General features: G+C 36.8%; 1 protein-coding gene across 6 annotated transcripts in view; it reads left to right on the top strand.

The window, feature by feature from the left end:
* ADGRG6 (adhesion G protein-coupled receptor G6) overlaps positions 1-15,962 on the top strand; it is a 150,254-nt gene extending 134,292 nt beyond the window's left edge. For 4 of the 6 annotated variants that reach the window (XM_089332592.1, XM_089332593.1, XM_089332590.1 and 1 more), the window contains 3 exons: positions 7,587-7,688; positions 8,883-9,035; positions 13,117-15,962. In XM_089332592.1, the coding sequence (XP_089188718.1) occupies positions 7,587-7,688; positions 8,883-9,035; positions 13,117-13,295 (434 nt within the window). In that variant the 3' untranslated portion in view covers positions 13,296-15,962. Of the gene's footprint in view, positions 1-7,586; positions 7,689-8,882; positions 9,036-10,695; positions 10,742-13,116 lie in introns of all 6 variants that reach the window. The other 2 variants (XM_089332595.1, XM_089332594.1) reach the window with 1 other exon arrangement.
* Positions 15,963-18,124: the final 2,162 nt, after the last annotated feature.

Raw genomic sequence — 18,124 nt, 5'->3', positions numbered from 1 at the left:
CACAGTGAACTTCCTTTCATTTTCCACCCTAGAAATATCAGTAGCAGATTCACTTTGCCACACATGAGGAGACTTTAAAAAGTTTATTTTGGTGCAAAACAATTTTATTTTTTAAAATTTTATTTACTAAATATAAATTTCCAAAGTACAGTTTATGGATTATAATGGCTTTTTCCTCCCATAACTTCCCTCTCACCCGGAACCCTCCCATCTCCCACTCCCTCTCCCATTCCATTCACATCAAGATTCATTTTCAATTATCTTTTTATACAGAAGATCAATTTAGTATATATTAAGTAAAGATTTCATCAGTTTGCACCCACACAGAAACACAAAGTGTAAAATACTGTTTCAGTACTAGTTAGAGCATTAATTCACAGTGAACAACACATTAAGGACAGAGATCCTACATGAGCAGTAAGTACACAGTGACTCCTGTTGTTGACTTAACAATTTGACACTCTTGTTTATGGTGTCAGTAATCTCCCTAGGCTCTAGTCATGAGTTGCCAAAGCTATAGAAGCCTTTTGAGTTCCCCAACTTCGATCTTATTTAGATAAGGTCATAGTCAAAGTGGAAGTTCTCTCCTCCCTTCAGGGAAAGGTATCTCCTTCTTTGATGGCTCGCTCTTTCTACTGGAATCTCACAGAGATCTTTCATTTAGGTCCTCTTGCCCCAAATGGTGGAGTTAGAAACATCCAGGGGATTCCAATACAATCCCATCAAGGTTGCATGTAGCAATGCCATCTCACTAGTCCAAGTGATTAATTTCATTCACAATTGATCACACTGATAGGTCTAAGAGTCGAAGGGATCACACAAACAAGACTAGTGTCTGGTAATACTAACTGATAGAATCAAAAAGGGAAAGAACGATCCAACATTGGAAGTGGGATACACAGCAGACTCATAGAATGGCAGATGTCCTAAACAGCACTCTGGCCTCAGAATCAGCCCTTAAGGCATTCAGATCTGGCTGAAGAGCCCATGAGAGTATTATAGGCATGGAAAGCCAAGACACTCTGGGAAAAAAAAAGGAGGACCTAAATGGTGCAAAACAATTTTAAATTGATGCATTTGAGGGAATATTCAGAGTACATGAAAAATGCATATGATGGAAAAACTATACATGGAGTTCAAAATGTTTTTGCATGAAAATTAAACAGCTTTTAATCCAATTTCTCTACAAACATCTTGAGTTCCTTTGTATTTGCAACCCTCGTCTTCCTAACAGAACTGAAAATGTTATTTATTTTATATGAGTAAATTGCAGATTTTACTGAGAATTAAGACATCACATTTAGAGGTTATATATCTTTGTTGGTGAAAGGAAGATGGGTGAATGTGGTTGAAGACAAGGGACTGGTTAGAAACCTGTTCATTTAGGGGTGGGCATTATGGCATATAGCAGGTTAAGCTGCCACTTCGGAAGCCTGCATCCCATATTGGAGCACTGTTGCATGTCCCAGATACCCGATATCCAATGAAGCTTCCTGCTAATGCATCCTGGGTGGCAGCAGATAATGGCTCAAGTGCTTGTGCCTCTGCCACTCACATGGGAGAAACCCAGTTGAAGTTCTGAGCTCCTGGCTTCAGCCTGGCTCAGACCTGGCTATTTGGGGGCATTTCGAGAGTAAACCATTTAGGAGTGAAGTAGCAGATGAAAGGTCTCTCTCCCTCTCACTCTTCGTCTCTGATACTCTTTCAAGTATATGAAAATAAATAACCATTTAAAGACATCTGTTCACTCGAAGTTGATTAAATGGATTTGCATGAATAAAATAAAAATCCAGGCAATTATCAAGCAGAAGGAAGTATTGCTAATGGCCTGGATTCATCAGAATGGTAGTTCTACAGGCTAAAATGCACCATGAGTTCAGTTCTCTTTTGTAGGATATGAAGGTTTCATGACATCAGTGTGAGTTTGTCAAGATGCTGTAAAACTTTTAACTCTGAATTCAATATTGAGATCTCACTATTTATTACTAATTAATTATTTGTAATATGTTATACATAATAATGTCATTTTATTCATATAAACACATATTTATGTACCTGTATTTTAAATGGTATAATAGTAATACTAATACAATGATAGTATACCTATACTGAGTTCATTGTGATAAAAATATTTGAATTTTCCAGGAATTTTTAAATAGGATGATCCTACATTTGAAACCAGTAACCAAAATATAGTCAGTATTTTCATACTGCCATTTATCTTCAAGTAAAAATATGTAATCATCTTCACTGATTTCAACAGAAATTTATGCTAAGAACTTACCAGTGGCCAAACAAGACAATAAACCCAAGATGAGAATTAGCCTATAGTCATTTCACTGTGGTCATGGCCCATCCTATAGAAATCCACCAAGCTTCTTTTCTAATATTTTTGAAATAAGAGTATGGGTCATTTTGAGTTAAGGTATTGAAAGAATAAAACATGTGAGCATTACCTTAGGCATATCTTATACACTTAACTATTTTCTTAACAGACAGTACTATCAATGTTTTTCCTCACATTTTCAATTGGGCAAGCTACAATGTAGTTGAGAATTGTCTTGATGAATACTTCACATTCAAAAGGAACATATAAGTTTTTTAAAAATTTATTTATTTATATAAAGGGAACAGATTTCATGTATTTAACATATACAGTTTTAAGAACATATTGATTACTTCCCATCCTAGTCTTCTTCCCTCTCTTCCTCACTCTTACCCTACCTCCTCTTTCCTTTCTTAATTTTCTTTGAATATTTGCAATTATATATTTTCATATATTTTTTTAAAAAGATTTATTTATTTATTTGAAGGCGAGAGTTACAGAGAGGCAGAGGCAGAGAGAGAGAAAGAGAGGTCTTCCATCCACTGATTCACTTCCCAGATGGTTGCAATGGCCAGAGCTGCGCCAATTCAAAGCCAGGAGCCAGGAGCTTCTTCTGAGTCTCCCACATGGGTGTAGGGGCCCAAGTACTTGGGCCATCTTCTACTGCTTTCGCAGGCCATAGCAGAGAGTTGGATCAAAAGTGGAGCAGCCTGGACTCCAGCCAGCACCTATATGGTGCACTGCAGGAGGTGGTTTTACCCAGTAGGCCACAGTACTGGCCCACATTTATCTCTTTTAACTATTTTTGTGTTAAAGCCTATTTTTTCTGATACTAGGATGCCCATACCTGTCCTTTTATGCTCTCCATTAACATGGAATATTTTTTCCATCCTTTCACTTTCAGTCTGCATGTATCTTTGTTGGTGAGATGTGTTTCTTTTAGGTGGCAAATAGTGGCTCTTGCTTTTTAATCCATTCAGCCAGCCTGTGTCTTTTAATGAAAGAGTTTAGACCATTTATTTTCAAGGTGACTATTGATAAGTAATGACTTGGCCATGCAATTTTTTCCATACATATTCCTATTGCTTACTTTGGATTTCCTCTGTACTTTTTCTTGGAGATTTTCTGCCTTCACATTCTTTCATAATGACAATCTTTCTGTGTTTCTGTTTGTAGCACATCCTTAAGCATCTTTTTTTTTCTTTAAGATTTATTTATTTGAAAGTCAGAGTTATACAGAGAGGGAAAGGCAGAGAGAGAGAGAGAGAGAGAAGCCTTCCATTCACTAGTTCACTCCCCAACTGGCTGCAATGGTTGGAGCTGTGCTGACCCGAAGCCAAGAGCTAGGAGTTTCCTCTGGGTCTCCTACATGGGTGCAGGGGCCCAAGCACTTAGGCCATTTTCCACTGCTTTTCCAGGCCACAGCAGAGAGCTGGATTGGAAGTGGAGCAGCTGGAACCCGAATCGGTGCCCATACGAGATGCTGGTACTGCAGGCAGCAGCTTTACCTGCTACACCACAGCACCGGCCCCCTTAAGCATCTTTTGTAAGGCTGGATGAGTGGTGACAGATTCTTTCAATTTCTGTTTGTTATGGAAGGCCTTTATTTCACCTTCATTCATAAATGTGAGCTTTACAGGATACAGTAATCTGAGTTGACATTTTTTTTTTTTCTCTGAAGACTCGGTATGTCTGCATTCTCTCCTAGCCTATAGAGTTTCTGATGAGAAGTCAGCTGTGAGTCTAATTGGAGATCCTCTGAAAATAACCTGTCATTTTTCTCATGCACATTTTAAAATCTTTTCTTAATGTTATACTGCTGAAAGTTTGATTACAATTTGTTGTGTTGAAGATCTTTTCTGGTCAAGTCTATTAGGAGTTCTATGAGCTTCCTGTACTTGGACATCCCTTTCTTTCTCCACATTGGGGAAGTTTTCTGGAATTATTTCACTAAATAGGTCTTCTAGTTCATTCTCTCCATACTTTCAGAAACTCCTAAGACCCCCTATGTTGAGTCATTTGAAAGTATACCATAAATCTCCAACATTATTTTAAATTTTTCTAATTTCTTCTTCTTCTTCTTTTTTTTTTTTTTTTTTTTTTTTTTGTTCTGACTGAAAAATTTCTGAAGACTTGTCTTCTGGCTCAGGTATTATTTTTTCTGTCTCACCAACTCTGTTGTTAAGGCTTCCCACCACAGTTTTTATTTGTCTATTGAAGACTTCATTTCTAATATTTCATTTTGATTTCTCTTTAAAATCTCAATTTCACAGGAAAAATTTTCATTCATATAACATATGGATTTCTTTATTTTGTGGATTTGCTTCTGATTGCTTTTGAGCAATCCTGTAATTAATCTTTTGAATTCCATTTCAGGGTTTCATCAATCTCTACATCTGTGCATTCTACTATTGAAGTTTTTTTGTTCCTTTGCGGGGATCATGTTGTCTTCCTTTTTCTTGTTTCTTGAATTTCTCTGTTTATTTTTAGGCATTTGTGGAGATACTTCTTGGTTTTTTTCCTCTGATTGCTTTTATTTTTGAACTGTGCCTCCATGGCTCAGTGTAATGTCTGTACTTTCAGTGATTACCAAGAGGTGTGTGCTGCATGTGACCAGGGAGTTCTGGTCAGTGGTCCAGGGTGGAGCACGTATCCAGGGTAACCCCCAAGTTGGGCATGGCAAATCTCTTTTTTTTTGTTTTTTTTGACAGGCAGATTTAGACAGAGAGAGAGACAGAAAGGTCTTCCTTTCCCTTTGGTTCACCCCTCCAAATGTCTGCTACAACTGGTGCACTGCGCCGATCTGAAGCCAGGAGCCAGGTGCTTCCTCCTGGTCTCCCATGCAGGTGCAGGGCCCAAGCACTTGGGCCATCCTCCACTGCCTTCCCAGGCCACAGCAGAGAGCTGGACTGGAAGAGGAGCAACCGGGACTAGAACCCAGGGTGCCGGCGCCACAGGCAGGGGATTAGCCAAGTGATCCACAGCGCCAGCCAGTAAATCTCTTTTTAACAGATGGGAAGGAATAGTCACCTCTATTGGTGTGATCACACCCTCACCTCCTCTTCTCCAAGTTGATCAATGACTGAGTTTTAGCCCCCTCTGAGTGCAAAACTCATCTGTACCAACTTATGAACCACACAAATGATCTGCACAGTCCTCACTCTGATCGTGGATCCTGATGCGGTGACAATAAGGAATTCCCAACATGTGGAGTCACACACAGCAATGTGTCTGGCTGGTATCTGTATATGGATCACCATCATTTTTTTTTCTTTTTTTTTTAACTTTTATTTAATGAATATAAATTTCCAAAGTACGACTTATGGATTACAATGGCTTCCCCCCCATACCGTCCCTCCCACCCACAACCCTCCCCTTTCCCACTCCCTCTCCCCTTCCATTCACATCAAGATTCATTTTCAATTATCTTAATATACAGAAGATCAGCTTAGTATACATTAAGTAAGGATTTCAACAGTTTGCTCCCACACAGAAACATAAAGTGAAAAATAATAGATGATTTTTTTTAAATGATGATGAAATCAGTGCAGACCTATTGTCATGTTTAATCCCAGTGAGGGTCAAGTTGGGAATTGATAATTTCTTTTTTTTTTTTTTTTTTTTTTACAGAGGATCAGTTTAGTATGCATTAAGTAAAGATTTCAACAGTTTGCACCCCCATAGAAACACAAAGTGAAATATCATTTTTTTTTAAGATTTATTTATTTGAGAGGCAGAATTAGAGAGAGAGAGAGAGGGAGAGACAGAAAGATGTTCCATCTACTGGTTCACTCTCCCAATGGCTACAAGAGCCAGAGCTGGACTGAACTGAAGCCAGGAGCTGGGAGCATCCTCCAGGTCTCCCATGTGGGTGCAGGCACCCAAGCATTTGCCATTTGGGGAATGAACCAGTAGCTGGAAGACCTTTCTCTCTGTCTTTCCCTCTTTCTGTCTATAACTCTGCCTCTCATGTATATAACTAAAAGTATGGGACAGGATCCTTGTTTTGTTGGCAATAGAAAGAAATGGGACCAAATACAAGAATCAGTGTATGGTACTTGTATTTTGGAAATGTTGGTTCCCAGGGGGACAATGTAGCCCTAGAAAAGTTGGAAATCAACGACTGAGTCATTCATGTCACTCTTTATACTATGAATGAGACAAAGAAGGAATCCGTAGCAAAATAGGGGGACAGTGGACAACAGGATGTCAAGAATGAAGGAATGTTCCACTGAGTTAATGCTTCTCTGAAGTATAGTATAAATGACAGTGGGAAACTGAGTTTGCAGTATGGTAGTCACCGTGACCCACCCAAGAGCAGTCGTGATGTCATCATGCATGTGGATAGTAGTGTATTTGGTGTGGGTTGAAAAGATACAAGAAAAAGTGGAGACAGCCACATCAAGGAGTTTGAGGAGAGGAAATGCAGAAATTGAAGCTGGAAGACAATTAGAAATTAAAATGTTAGAAGTTAAAATTATAGGCTTTAAAAAAAAGAGTTTCTAAAATATGTTTGTTAGATAATGGGAATAACCAAGTACGGAAGAGTAGGGAGAGAAATTGAAGAGGCTTCCTCAAGAGGGTTAGAATGTACAATAAACTCCCAGAAGGGGTGGCTTTCAAACAAGTAACACAGTTATTGGTAAGCACAGGAATGACTGCAAATACAAAGACTGTTTCGCTATTCAGAAATACTTTTGTTCAAATGTTGAGAAACTAAAGTAGGACAATTGGAGCCACATGACTCTGCTGCTTTGGACCATATTTGGCCTGCTAAAATACCTCTTTTTTTATGGCCCAACCTATTTTACTATAATTGTATCTGTAGTAATACATAAATATAAAATACCTCAGAATATACAAATTGAAACAGACAGCTTATGAGTGTTTTCAGTCTTCTCTTTGTTCCTAAATTTTATGGAATTTTTTTTCATGATTTTATGTCAAATACAAGTGTAAGGAAAATATTATTAAATGCTTCTTATATTGAATATTGCTTCTTTCCGTTTGATTTTTAGGTTAAGTTTTACTAATTGTTAGAACAGGCAAAGAAAATCAGATTCATGTATTATTCTAGTTCTATCTGAGTCTTTGTGTTCTACTGGATATAAATGAGAGCTGCATACTACAAGATTCCTTAAGATCCTTGTTTCTTAATGACATACATGTAAAAGATTTAAAATTAAAAAGAACAATGTATTTTATAAGATTTGTCTTTAAAATATGTGTGTTAGGTAAAATATTTGTATTTTTGTGACAGGCTTATTTATATTTATCTTCCACTGTGCAATGAAGGAGAATGTTCAGAAACAGTGGAGACGACATCTCTGCTGTGGCAGATTTCGGTTGGCAGACAACTCAGGTAAAGGGGCATGTTGTTAATTAGATTTTACATTTGAAGTAGCTGTCCTTCACACTTCCATTGTCAGAAACCCCTGTCCCAGTGGTAGCAAGGGATAAAAGTTGTACATGTGAAAATGCTTACTTGGAATCTTAAAATAATAGAGCTGGAAGAGATGTGGACTTTGGTAAAAGGCGAAAGATTTATAGGATCTGAAAAGAAACCAGAGTTTAAGAGATGTGGACTTTGGACCCAAACCACCTATTCTTCAGAAGAGAGGTGTGAATTCCAAACAGGTTCAATTATTTGCTCAAGACTTCATGTCAAATTCAGCAATTCAAATAGCAATATCCACCCTTACATATTATTTAAAATCTGGAGTTGCTTTATTAGGCAAAGAGATATTTCTCAATATAAAAATAACCAAAGAAAAGTTTTACTTACTTAATTACTTTGTATTTAAAGGAACAGACTTCATGTATTTCATATATACAGTTTTAAGAATATGATACTTCTCACCCTCTATCCCTCCTCCTTCCTTTCTTTTCTTTTAATTTTTGTGATATCATACTTTATAATAACAAGCTTAATCCTCATATAAAGAATAAAGGATTCAACAAGTATTAAGTAGAAAGATCACTGCTTCTCAGGAGTATGGACAAGGGCTATAAGTACTAATCAAATCCCAGATGATGGTTTCACTTAGACACATTATATTTTTATTCTATTTATTAGTTACCATAAATCAGAGAAAACATGATATTTGTCTTTTGAGACTGGCTTATTTCAGTAAACAGTCTCCACCTATTTCAACTGTGCTGTAAAAACAGGATTTCTTTCTTTTATATGGTTGAGTAGTATTCCATTGTGTGTGTGTGTGTATGTGTGACATTTTCTTTATCCAGTCATCATGTGGTGGTCATCTGGGTTGATTCCATATCTTAGCTATTGTGAATTGAGCTGCCATAATTAATTTTTTATCATCAGTGATTACTTCTTACCCTTAGGATATTGAAGTGGGATTTTAAATATTACATGCACAGGATTGATGTAAGAAACCTATCTGTTTCTTCAGTTTATTATTGATTAGGGCCAATCTCTAAGCTACTGCCAGCATATCAGAAAATGGGATGCTCCAGATAAATTCTGATGATTTTTCAGGGCAGAGCATGTGTCTCATAAAGAAAATTGATAGAGTGATGTTATTTCTTTCAGATTGGAGTAAAACAGCTACCAATATCATCAAGAAAAGTTCTGATAATCTAGGAAAATCTTTATCTTCAAGCTCCATTGGTTCCAACTCAACGTATCTTACATCCAAATCTAAATCCAGCTCTACCACCTATTTCAAAAGGAATAGCCACTCCGGTGAGTCATTGTGGCTGTGATAAAGATGGAAGCAGCACTGTCTAGTATTTAATTCCTTAACCACTGGAAGTGTTAAGACTTAATTCCTTAATGGAAGTGTCACTGATGATGCTGTTTAAATTACTGATTAAGTATGAAATAGTGGAAAGTGTAGAAAGTGATATAAAGCTGTACCCTTTAAACCTTGTCTATTCATGATATTCACAATGATCCACTTGTTCTGACACTGAGCATTATGGGTATATGAGCAATTCTGACAACATAGAAAATAAAGAATATTTTGCAGTACTTGATCGTCTGTGAGTGGTGTGAAAAGGTGTAATAGTTTAATAGTTGTAAAGGGAAATAAAATGATTACTTTTCAACACTAACTAAACCCCTGGCAATCAACTCTTGACACTCAGCACATAGTACGTTCCTAATTAAAATTGCTTCTAAAAGGATAACAAAAGTAACTTTTTACTGTTTAATTTGTTTAGCCTTTAAACATGAGTAAAAGAATGGCTTTTTGCAAATAAGAGTGTCAGGTATATGATGTGTCTATAATTATTGATGTTGCAATCATTTGAATTACAAACAGCCCTTATGTACATTTACAAGCACGTATGTCTCTCTTTTCATCACCTTCTACACCTTGCCACTGGTGTGGTCACTGCCTGGGATTTGTGGTGGTATTGTGGGAAAAAATTTTGTGTTAGAGAGTTTGTTAATTCCAAAATTACTTTATGATTGAAGTAAGAACTCAGAGCAGCTTAGTACAGCAGTTCTTAAAAATTTCATGGAATCAAGGATTTTCTTGGGGAATGGAATGTCAGGTGTGGATTGTCTTCCAGAATAAGGTGCATATTTTGCATCATATATATATATATATATATTGTATCATATAAATCATGTATATATGCAATATATGTATGTACCTTTGCCTAAATTTAAGAGATCTATTCACATCTGCTTGAGGATATTTTTATAAGGAAACTGATAACAGGTTTATGTTTAGAGATAGATTATTCTGTCTGGTTGCCTTTCTTTTGCTTATAATGAATGATTTTTTTCACTTTGTTTAACTAAATGTAGATGCTAACTTTGTATATCTTCTAAAATTCAAATAATTCATTGTCAATAAGTTATGAATGATTAGGAATTAGATCAATTGAATCATTTTGCTTTTAACACAGGTGAGATTTGCTAGCCTGGAGAAAAGAAGGGGAGAGGAGCAATATTGTAGATAATTTGGAGCACAAGACATTCTGGATGTGTTAAGGAAAGAAAGAGCTGTAGGATGCTGAGGAAAACTGACTAGGACATAAAAGAAGAAATTCAGAAATAGAGGAACTAAAGACAGTTTTCTATTTCAAAATTCTGTATAGTTTTTTTTTTTTAATTTGCTTTTCAAAAAATTCATTCTTGAGGTGATATGGGTTCTTGCAAATTAGCTTGAGGACATAGTTTCCTATATGACATTGCTGCTGTGGTGTAATAAATTCTGGTTTCCAATAAACTGACTTCAAATAGCCTTTGACTACCTAACCAGTTTTTTAGTGGGACAGCTTTTATGTGGGGAATCACTCAGGGTATGCAAAAAGTCACTGCATATCATCATGGATATCTGGTTGGTTTATTTCTTGGAATTGATCTAGACATTCATATGTTTATGGTGTAGATAATGTCTCCTAAGAGCATTCCTTCAGCAAAAGTGGATCATTCAGGTAAACTTTCATTACTTTTTTGAATGCATGACATTTTTGCAAGGTAATAAGAGAATATTTGCATGGATTAAGCTAAGAGTCTTGCTGCACCAGCAGAATGGCTTGTTCTGTACAGTACTTTTCAGCTAGCATGATGACATTCCTGCACAGAGCTGGAATTTCTGATGTTTCAAATGATGGTTGGCTGTGCCGGCTCTTCTCTGCATGGGGTGTCTGCAAGCCGCGCCTTCTAGGAAATGTACCATGCTCGGGAGTGAGTGGTCACATATCATGTAATGATAAAAATGAGGATGAAAAGCAGTGCTTCAGAGTTTTTTTTTAAAATAGAAGGACATGAGATTTGTTACTTTTCCACTGCTCTTTTGGATTACTGGACATATCATGGTACATTCATAGAAGTCATAAAAAAGAAATTATCAATTCCAAGCCTGCTTTGTGAGGATTTTTATGTGCTTAAAATTTCAGCATAGGTGAGATATTTCCTTTCCCTAGCCCCTGGTTTTCAAACTTGCAACTGTAATGAAAATCTATATTAAGTATAATTTAATATGTAACCAGGAGATGAAGAATATAATTTATAACATCATAAAATATATGTTTATATTTTATATATAAATAAATACAGCCTTTGTTCAGAATTTTATTTATCAGACTGTGAAGCCCCATCATATTGGATGGTATCTTTGAAATGGAGCTGTTCAGCATCTCTAAAAGTATATGCTCCTTGAAGTGGTCAAGGAAGCAGAATGCATATATCGTTGACATTTTCCCTAATATGTGTGGTACTCTAAAAACATCAAGCACAAATTAGTCAAAAAATCCCCAATGGAAAACCAATGGCTAGTGAATATGTGAACTTAAGAAAGCATAAAATGAATCAGCTTGCTAAGAGCCAAATGGGGACAGGGCCTTGTATTATGGCTCTGTGGCCTTGTTCTCATCAGCACTGGGACATGCTTCAGTCATTCTCCCATGCTTCAGTCTACTCATTCGCTCCATGATCCATCTTTTCTTCTCTCTGGCTTCCTCTACAGTGGAATGAGAGTGCCATTTCCTATTTCAGTCTTCATTTTATTTAGTGGCTTCACCAAAACAGTGGTGGAGTGATTTGAATACTTTCCCAAGACAACAGATATCATGATGATGACTAATACCAATTATTGATGGGCTTAAGTGTTGTATCACATACAGGGTCCAACTTATTTAAAACATAAAAAACCTACAGTGTGCATTCCAGTTGTGGAGCCATGATTCCTCAAAGCAGTTTTTTGAGGGGAATAGAGGTTTGCCTCTTCCATGGAATGTAGAGTAAATATGTCTTTAGGAAGCTAAATGTCTCATAGAAAGTCACATTTCTCCTTTATCAATGTAAAAGCTCTCTAATTTGGTTAATTTGAGGGTAGAATTTCTCTCCAAAGTGTTTTTGGAAGAGGAAGGAAGGCAGATACATAGAAAGTATCAATTAGATTCATGAAAACGATCATATATATTTATAGATAATAGCACAAGGAGAGTTTCAGAGCACCATCAGAGGCAATTTTAGGAAGCTTTTGGGTCTAGAGTAATAGTAGTCAAATATTAATTACTTAAAAATTCAGGGAAGAATTTTACTTAGCAGCCCTTTATTACTATCAGTTGCTCTGAAACCATAGCCTTGTCAATAAAAGCAGATAGATTGCTATTAAAGTATTTCTGATAAAAAGAAATTTGTCTTCTATAATTAAAATAGTAATTCATAAAAGATGCCCTTTTTGCTAGATTCCAACCATTTCACAGGCTAAAAATTGATTTTAAAAAATTCATTCAGAGTATATTTTTATTTATTTTCACTTACTTTTGTTCATCAAAATCCTTTCAGTGTATAATATTTTCATTGTGAGAAGAATGAAAAATATGTAAGAAGTAATTTATCACCAGCTATGCACTCCTACCCAATTGCCCTTCCCTGTATCATTTGGTAAACATTTAAATACCAAATCATTTCTTCCATAAATATTTCAGCATATTTTAATTCATTTATAACATAATCTGTTATGTCTTTTGAGCCAGTTGGTGCCTGTACTTTTGAAGTGGTTTTTCAGACTTTTTTATTCATTGGCTCTTTGAAAAATGCCACTTAAAATTTTTCTTAAAACAAACAAACCACATCACAAATTACTAAAAGACAAATTGTCATTCTGTGAATATTAAAAATGTACTTTGAAGATGAAAAACTTGACATTTTAGTGTTGCCTATTACCTAATCTGAGAAAGAATTAGAGCTTCCTTTCCTTTGCTTACTTCTTTAATATGCAAAGTAGAGTGTACAGTGTGGTGGCCCTTCGGAATGTCACCATCCAATCTGGTAAGCTAATTTTTTGTATCATTTCTTGCAGACAATGCCTCCATGGACAAGTCTTTGTCAAAACTGACCCATGCTGATGGAGAACCAACATCAATCATCCCTGTCCATCAAGTCATTGATAAGGTCAAGGGTTATTGCAATTCTCATTCAGATAACTTCTATAAAAATATTATCATGTCAGATACCTTCAGCCACAGCACAAAGTTTTAATGTCTCTAATATAGAAAAAGAATGCAGTCTACAGAAACATGAAAATCTGCAAGCAGTGAGAACTACAAGTAGCAGATATAAATGTGCTATTACCTAGGTAACTGCATATATATAAAAATGTATTTTGTTTAGAAGACTTTTGTGAAATTTAGAATTTATCTTTTCAGTATATTTCTTCCATAGAGGAGCTTCCATCATCAGTAAAACTTCAGTACTGAAAGCAGTATGACTCAGTAGCCTTTTGAGGTACAGTATTTTAAGTACAGAATTGTATCAGACTAATCATAATTCAGAGGAGACACTGAATTTGGAGGATAGAGGAGAAGCAGAGCTAAGGACAAACTCTAGTTTAGAACTTATTTGTACCCTACTTCATAGATATGTCTGGATGTGGCCTTTTCCTGTATCATCTTTCTCAACAGTGAAAAACAAATATTTGCAACTATTTGGATGCCCACAAGTCCATCCTAGTGCTTTTTTTTCCATGAATATAGTAGTATTTTCTCTTTTGCAATGAAATTTAAACATAGGTAGAAAAAATATTTAATGTTTGATCCAAAGATTTAAAAGGATTTTTTCATATTATATCAAATGTTTTAACTTCATAACTATTAACATGCTTTGGAAAAAAATGTTTTTCCAAAATCAAGATTTTGAACAATATGAAGCTATGAAAATTTCTAATATTTCCCTTATCATATTCAAGACACAAGGCTCCAGTATCATTATTTGTTATCATTTAATCCCATAGATTGAATCTCTTATAGTATTGATAGTCCATTAATATAGGGCTCCAAAGAGTAATTTAAGAATTAATCTGCTGTACCTATCCTTTTCCTCCTGTGCTGTATACTGAGCCCACGGGATTAAGGGAGTAAGGAGAATTTCCATTCAACATCTCTGCACAAGAAACAGCCTTTCCCTCCCAGGAGATACACTGTTGAGTCTCCATGGTCCTGTCCTTTCTCCAAAGACTTTAAGACATTTCCAGTTGCACAAATGAAAGTTTCTAACTTCTCCTACTGAAATTTTGTTCCAGGGAATATAGCCTGAGACACATGGGTGACTCATAAGAATTGAAATAATTTATAAACATATGGGTCTACAATTGCTGGCCAAAAAAATATTTGTACTGAGCCCTCCAATTATAATATATAAGAGCCTGAGAAGGTTTGGCAAGATAGATTTATGGGTCAGTCTGCTGCCTAAAAATCAGGAATGATATGAAGCAGCTAATCCAATTTACAAACTATCCTGAGTACTGCATGCTTGCTAGTGAATATGTAGGAGACCACATTTTAATTGCTCTTAGAGTTGTATGTGGTTCCTTAGAAATTTGGCCTCAGTGCCTGCCGTTTCTTACATTTGCTCTGGGTTATCTGGGAGATGGCAGGGCTTGGGAAGTGGCAGCATAAAAGATGAGCAAAGGAGGCATTGACAGAACCAGACTGCTTAAAGGTAGAGATCAGAGATGAACTAAGCACCCGGAGTCCTTGCAGAAAGCAGGTAGTTCCCAGTAGAAGACACAGGCTGTGCAGCAACTGTGGGAACCTCTCACCTTTTCTGATCTTCAGTCATGAAGCTGTCATTCAGGCTCAGACAGATGATGAGATAATGTGGTGGTGGATTTTCTGCTATTCCGTTTTTCAGGAGCCTGGAGCACCATCAGGGAGACGAACACTGCCAAGCTCTCTTTCACAGGGAAGGGTATTTAGGAGAAAAGGATAGTAAATGTTAACATTATCAAGATTCACTACAATACAGCTGTTCCATAGGCTGGTTATTAATAGGCTGCTTACTGTAGCAGAGGTTACATATGGATGAAAATTAATCAAATACTGAATATTCATATAGTGCCTCCCCCAAACCTTAGATATTCATTGTCTACTTAGCTTTCTACTGTGAGATTTCTGCCCAACTTGCTTATTTAGTTAATAGTAAAAGATGGCTTCAAAAACAGCCTTGCTTTTGGTTTCTACTCATATTCATCCACAATAGGAAAACATTTTCTTTTTCATTTGACAGCAATATCAGCTGCACTTTAGAAATTTTGGATAACCAGATGAGGAAAAATGGAGGAATGACTGAACTGAACTATTTGACTGGATTTAAAATTCTAAGGCAAATTCTATTCTCAGTTGTAAACATGCAGTTCTCACCTGTATATAATACCTTCAAAGGAGAGGGGTAGGAATTTAGCTGCGGAGCCAAAATTTAGTTTAGCTGACCTTTAAGAACAATATCAGCTCAGACTCTGTTTCTTCCCCATATTTTTAAACTCTGTTGTGTTAGCATCTGACGCTAGGATCCTGAGATAGTTTCCATTCATGTCACCATTGTTGCATTGTATAGATTTTCTTTATTGTTGGCATAGACTCTTTTGTATATATTTATTTATTTGTGTTTATAAATGTCAATTTGTTTTATATCTTAGCTTTATATTGCCTAGCTTTGTTGCTTCAATTAACTTTCTATCAGAGAGATTGTATATATTTTCCTAAAAAATTGTGAAATAGTTTTCTGTATCACTATCTTTGAATATGATGGGTAACAGTGATTGTGAGTGAAAATTCCAAATAGTAGTAAGAAGCTACTCTAGCTGATTTGCCAGTTTACTTAAATGGAAAATGTTTTTCAAATAAATACTTATGGTATTCGTGTTCTGAATTATTCAATTCCTTTATGAGTGAATGTTTTTATTTCTGACTCTCAACTAGGAAAAGATTATTTGATGGCTGGAAAATAATCTGCCGCCAATTAAGCTAGGGACATGGGACTGCTTCGCCAAAGTACTCAGAATGAATATATGACAAAGATCCAGTTCGCTGGGGATTCATGCATTTTGAAGTTCTTAGAATTTCTCAAGATGACTGATGCAAAGCCAACCTCTGTGGCAGATTAAAAGTCAAGCAGGTTTCTTTGGGAGGAAGTTTTCAGTATCCCAGAAGGGGAACTGAGTCACTAACATGCAGAAGTTAGAATCTGGAATATTTTTCTCACATTTATAGTTTCTATTTTAATTGTGGAAAACTTAGAAAATGATAAATTTTAACTAATGTCACTTGCTTGATCAGAAAAGAACCTCCCTACTTCCTTTTTCTCTGGTTACTTAGGGTAACTCTTTCCTGCAGACAGCCAAGACCCATTTTGGCTCACAGCCCTCCGCAGCAGAGTCTATGCCCAGTGCTAAGTCGTGAGGCGCTTTGGCAGGTCACTGCCAAACCAGGTCTCCTGAGCCAGGGTTTGCAATTCCTGGCCAAGCCATGCAAAGAAAATAGACAAGCAGTTGCTGAAGGCCCCTCAATAGTCACATATGAGCAGGCTACTTCAGGAAGCATGGGCAGTAGGTGAGAAACACTCATTTGATTTGCAAGCTGCCCTGTGGTTTATAGTATTTTTGAAATCTAAAGAATTGGGCTTTATAAATTCAGGATTTTGGAAGCACTTCTGTTTTCAGTTGAATAACATTCCACTTCTCTCATGTAAAAAGCATTAAAGATCTCCCTCTCTCTCAGCTCCTTCGTTTTCCTACTTCATCCCACTCTCCTTCTCTTGCTCTGCTTGATTCTTCTCACCCTCCCTCTTCATTTCAAGGGAGAATAGTTAGGGTGACAGTTTTATTTCTCTGTTTTCTCAGAGAAAAATAAAATAAAAGTAAAATTTTCAAATGTTTGCATTTATAATTCAAAGCCAGTCCAAAAAAGAAATAATAAAATTTTGAAAAATGACATGCTTGGTGACCACAGGCAGCTCCAACCTAAACTGAGTAATTTGAACCCATAGCAAAAAAAAAAAAAAAAAAACACCATAAAATTCATAGACATGTTTGGGTTCCAGATGCTTATTTTTTATCTCATATAAGTTTCACCACAATTCTAAGAGGAAGTGTATTATTTGTCTCCCATTTGGGGAAATTGATGATTAAAGATCATGAATGACCACCGAGAAAGTGAGCAGGACTCTAATCTCAGTCCATTTGATGCTGAATTCCTTCCTGTACAACAGCTTGCCTAGTTTCCACCTTCAAGTAACCTACAGACTGCGAAAGAAGGTAATCCAAGGACAGCATAAATGCCTGGAGGTTCAGACAGAAGCTTCCAGAGCTTCAGAAAAAAGCTCTGGAGTAGCAAAACATTAATGATGACTGTGTCTTTTAAGTTCTGATAGATTCTGATTGGCCTCTCCTGGGGGTATGGAAAGTGATTCCAGGCACAGAGATTGGAAAGTCAGGGCAGTGAGTGGAAAATAGTTGAGGTTGACTTGATTACAGGGTATGGGAAAGGGGTTGCAGAGGGATGACAAGACTGAAACCAGGCCAACATGTGAAGGGCTGCAGCATCTGACTGGAGAAGCCTCACCTTCTTAGCAGTCATAAGGGAGCATAAAGGCTTCTGGGCAGTGAGAGATCCCAGTCCTAGCTGGGCTGTAGAAAGGTGATTGTGGAAGAGGAACTGGACTGGGAAAGAACAAACACTGAGGAGTACTTTGGACAAGTCAGGACAGCAAGCACCCTTAGGGCTGTGTCTGAGGATCATCACTATATCTGAGAAGTGGTGATACTGTCACAAGGCTTTCTAAGCAGCCTTCCCAGGTTTTTATAGGAGCCAACTCAGCTCTTCAGTATAGCCCTGAGTGCCCTCGTCATTCCCGGGTGCCATGACCTGGGTAGGAGCTAGGAAAGAAAGTCAGCCTGTGCACAATGCTGAAGCTGGCTGTGTCAAGAAATGTGCAGATGGGAAGAAGAGGGAGGGGTTAGTTTAAAGGAGAGTAAGTGTGAAGGAAAGGTGTTTTAGGAAGGTTCCTCTGTTTTATGGATGGAATACAACATC

This window comes from Oryctolagus cuniculus, chromosome 5 (genome assembly GCF_051225735.1).
Source record: "Oryctolagus cuniculus isolate XC-2025 breed Fujian yellow rabbit chromosome 5, ASM5122573v1, whole genome shotgun sequence".
In the NCBI taxonomy this organism is placed as follows: domain Eukaryota; kingdom Metazoa; phylum Chordata; class Mammalia; order Lagomorpha; family Leporidae; genus Oryctolagus; species Oryctolagus cuniculus.
The sequence above is the reverse complement of the archived record's forward strand: the minus strand, read 5'-3'. Positions and strand labels throughout refer to the sequence as shown.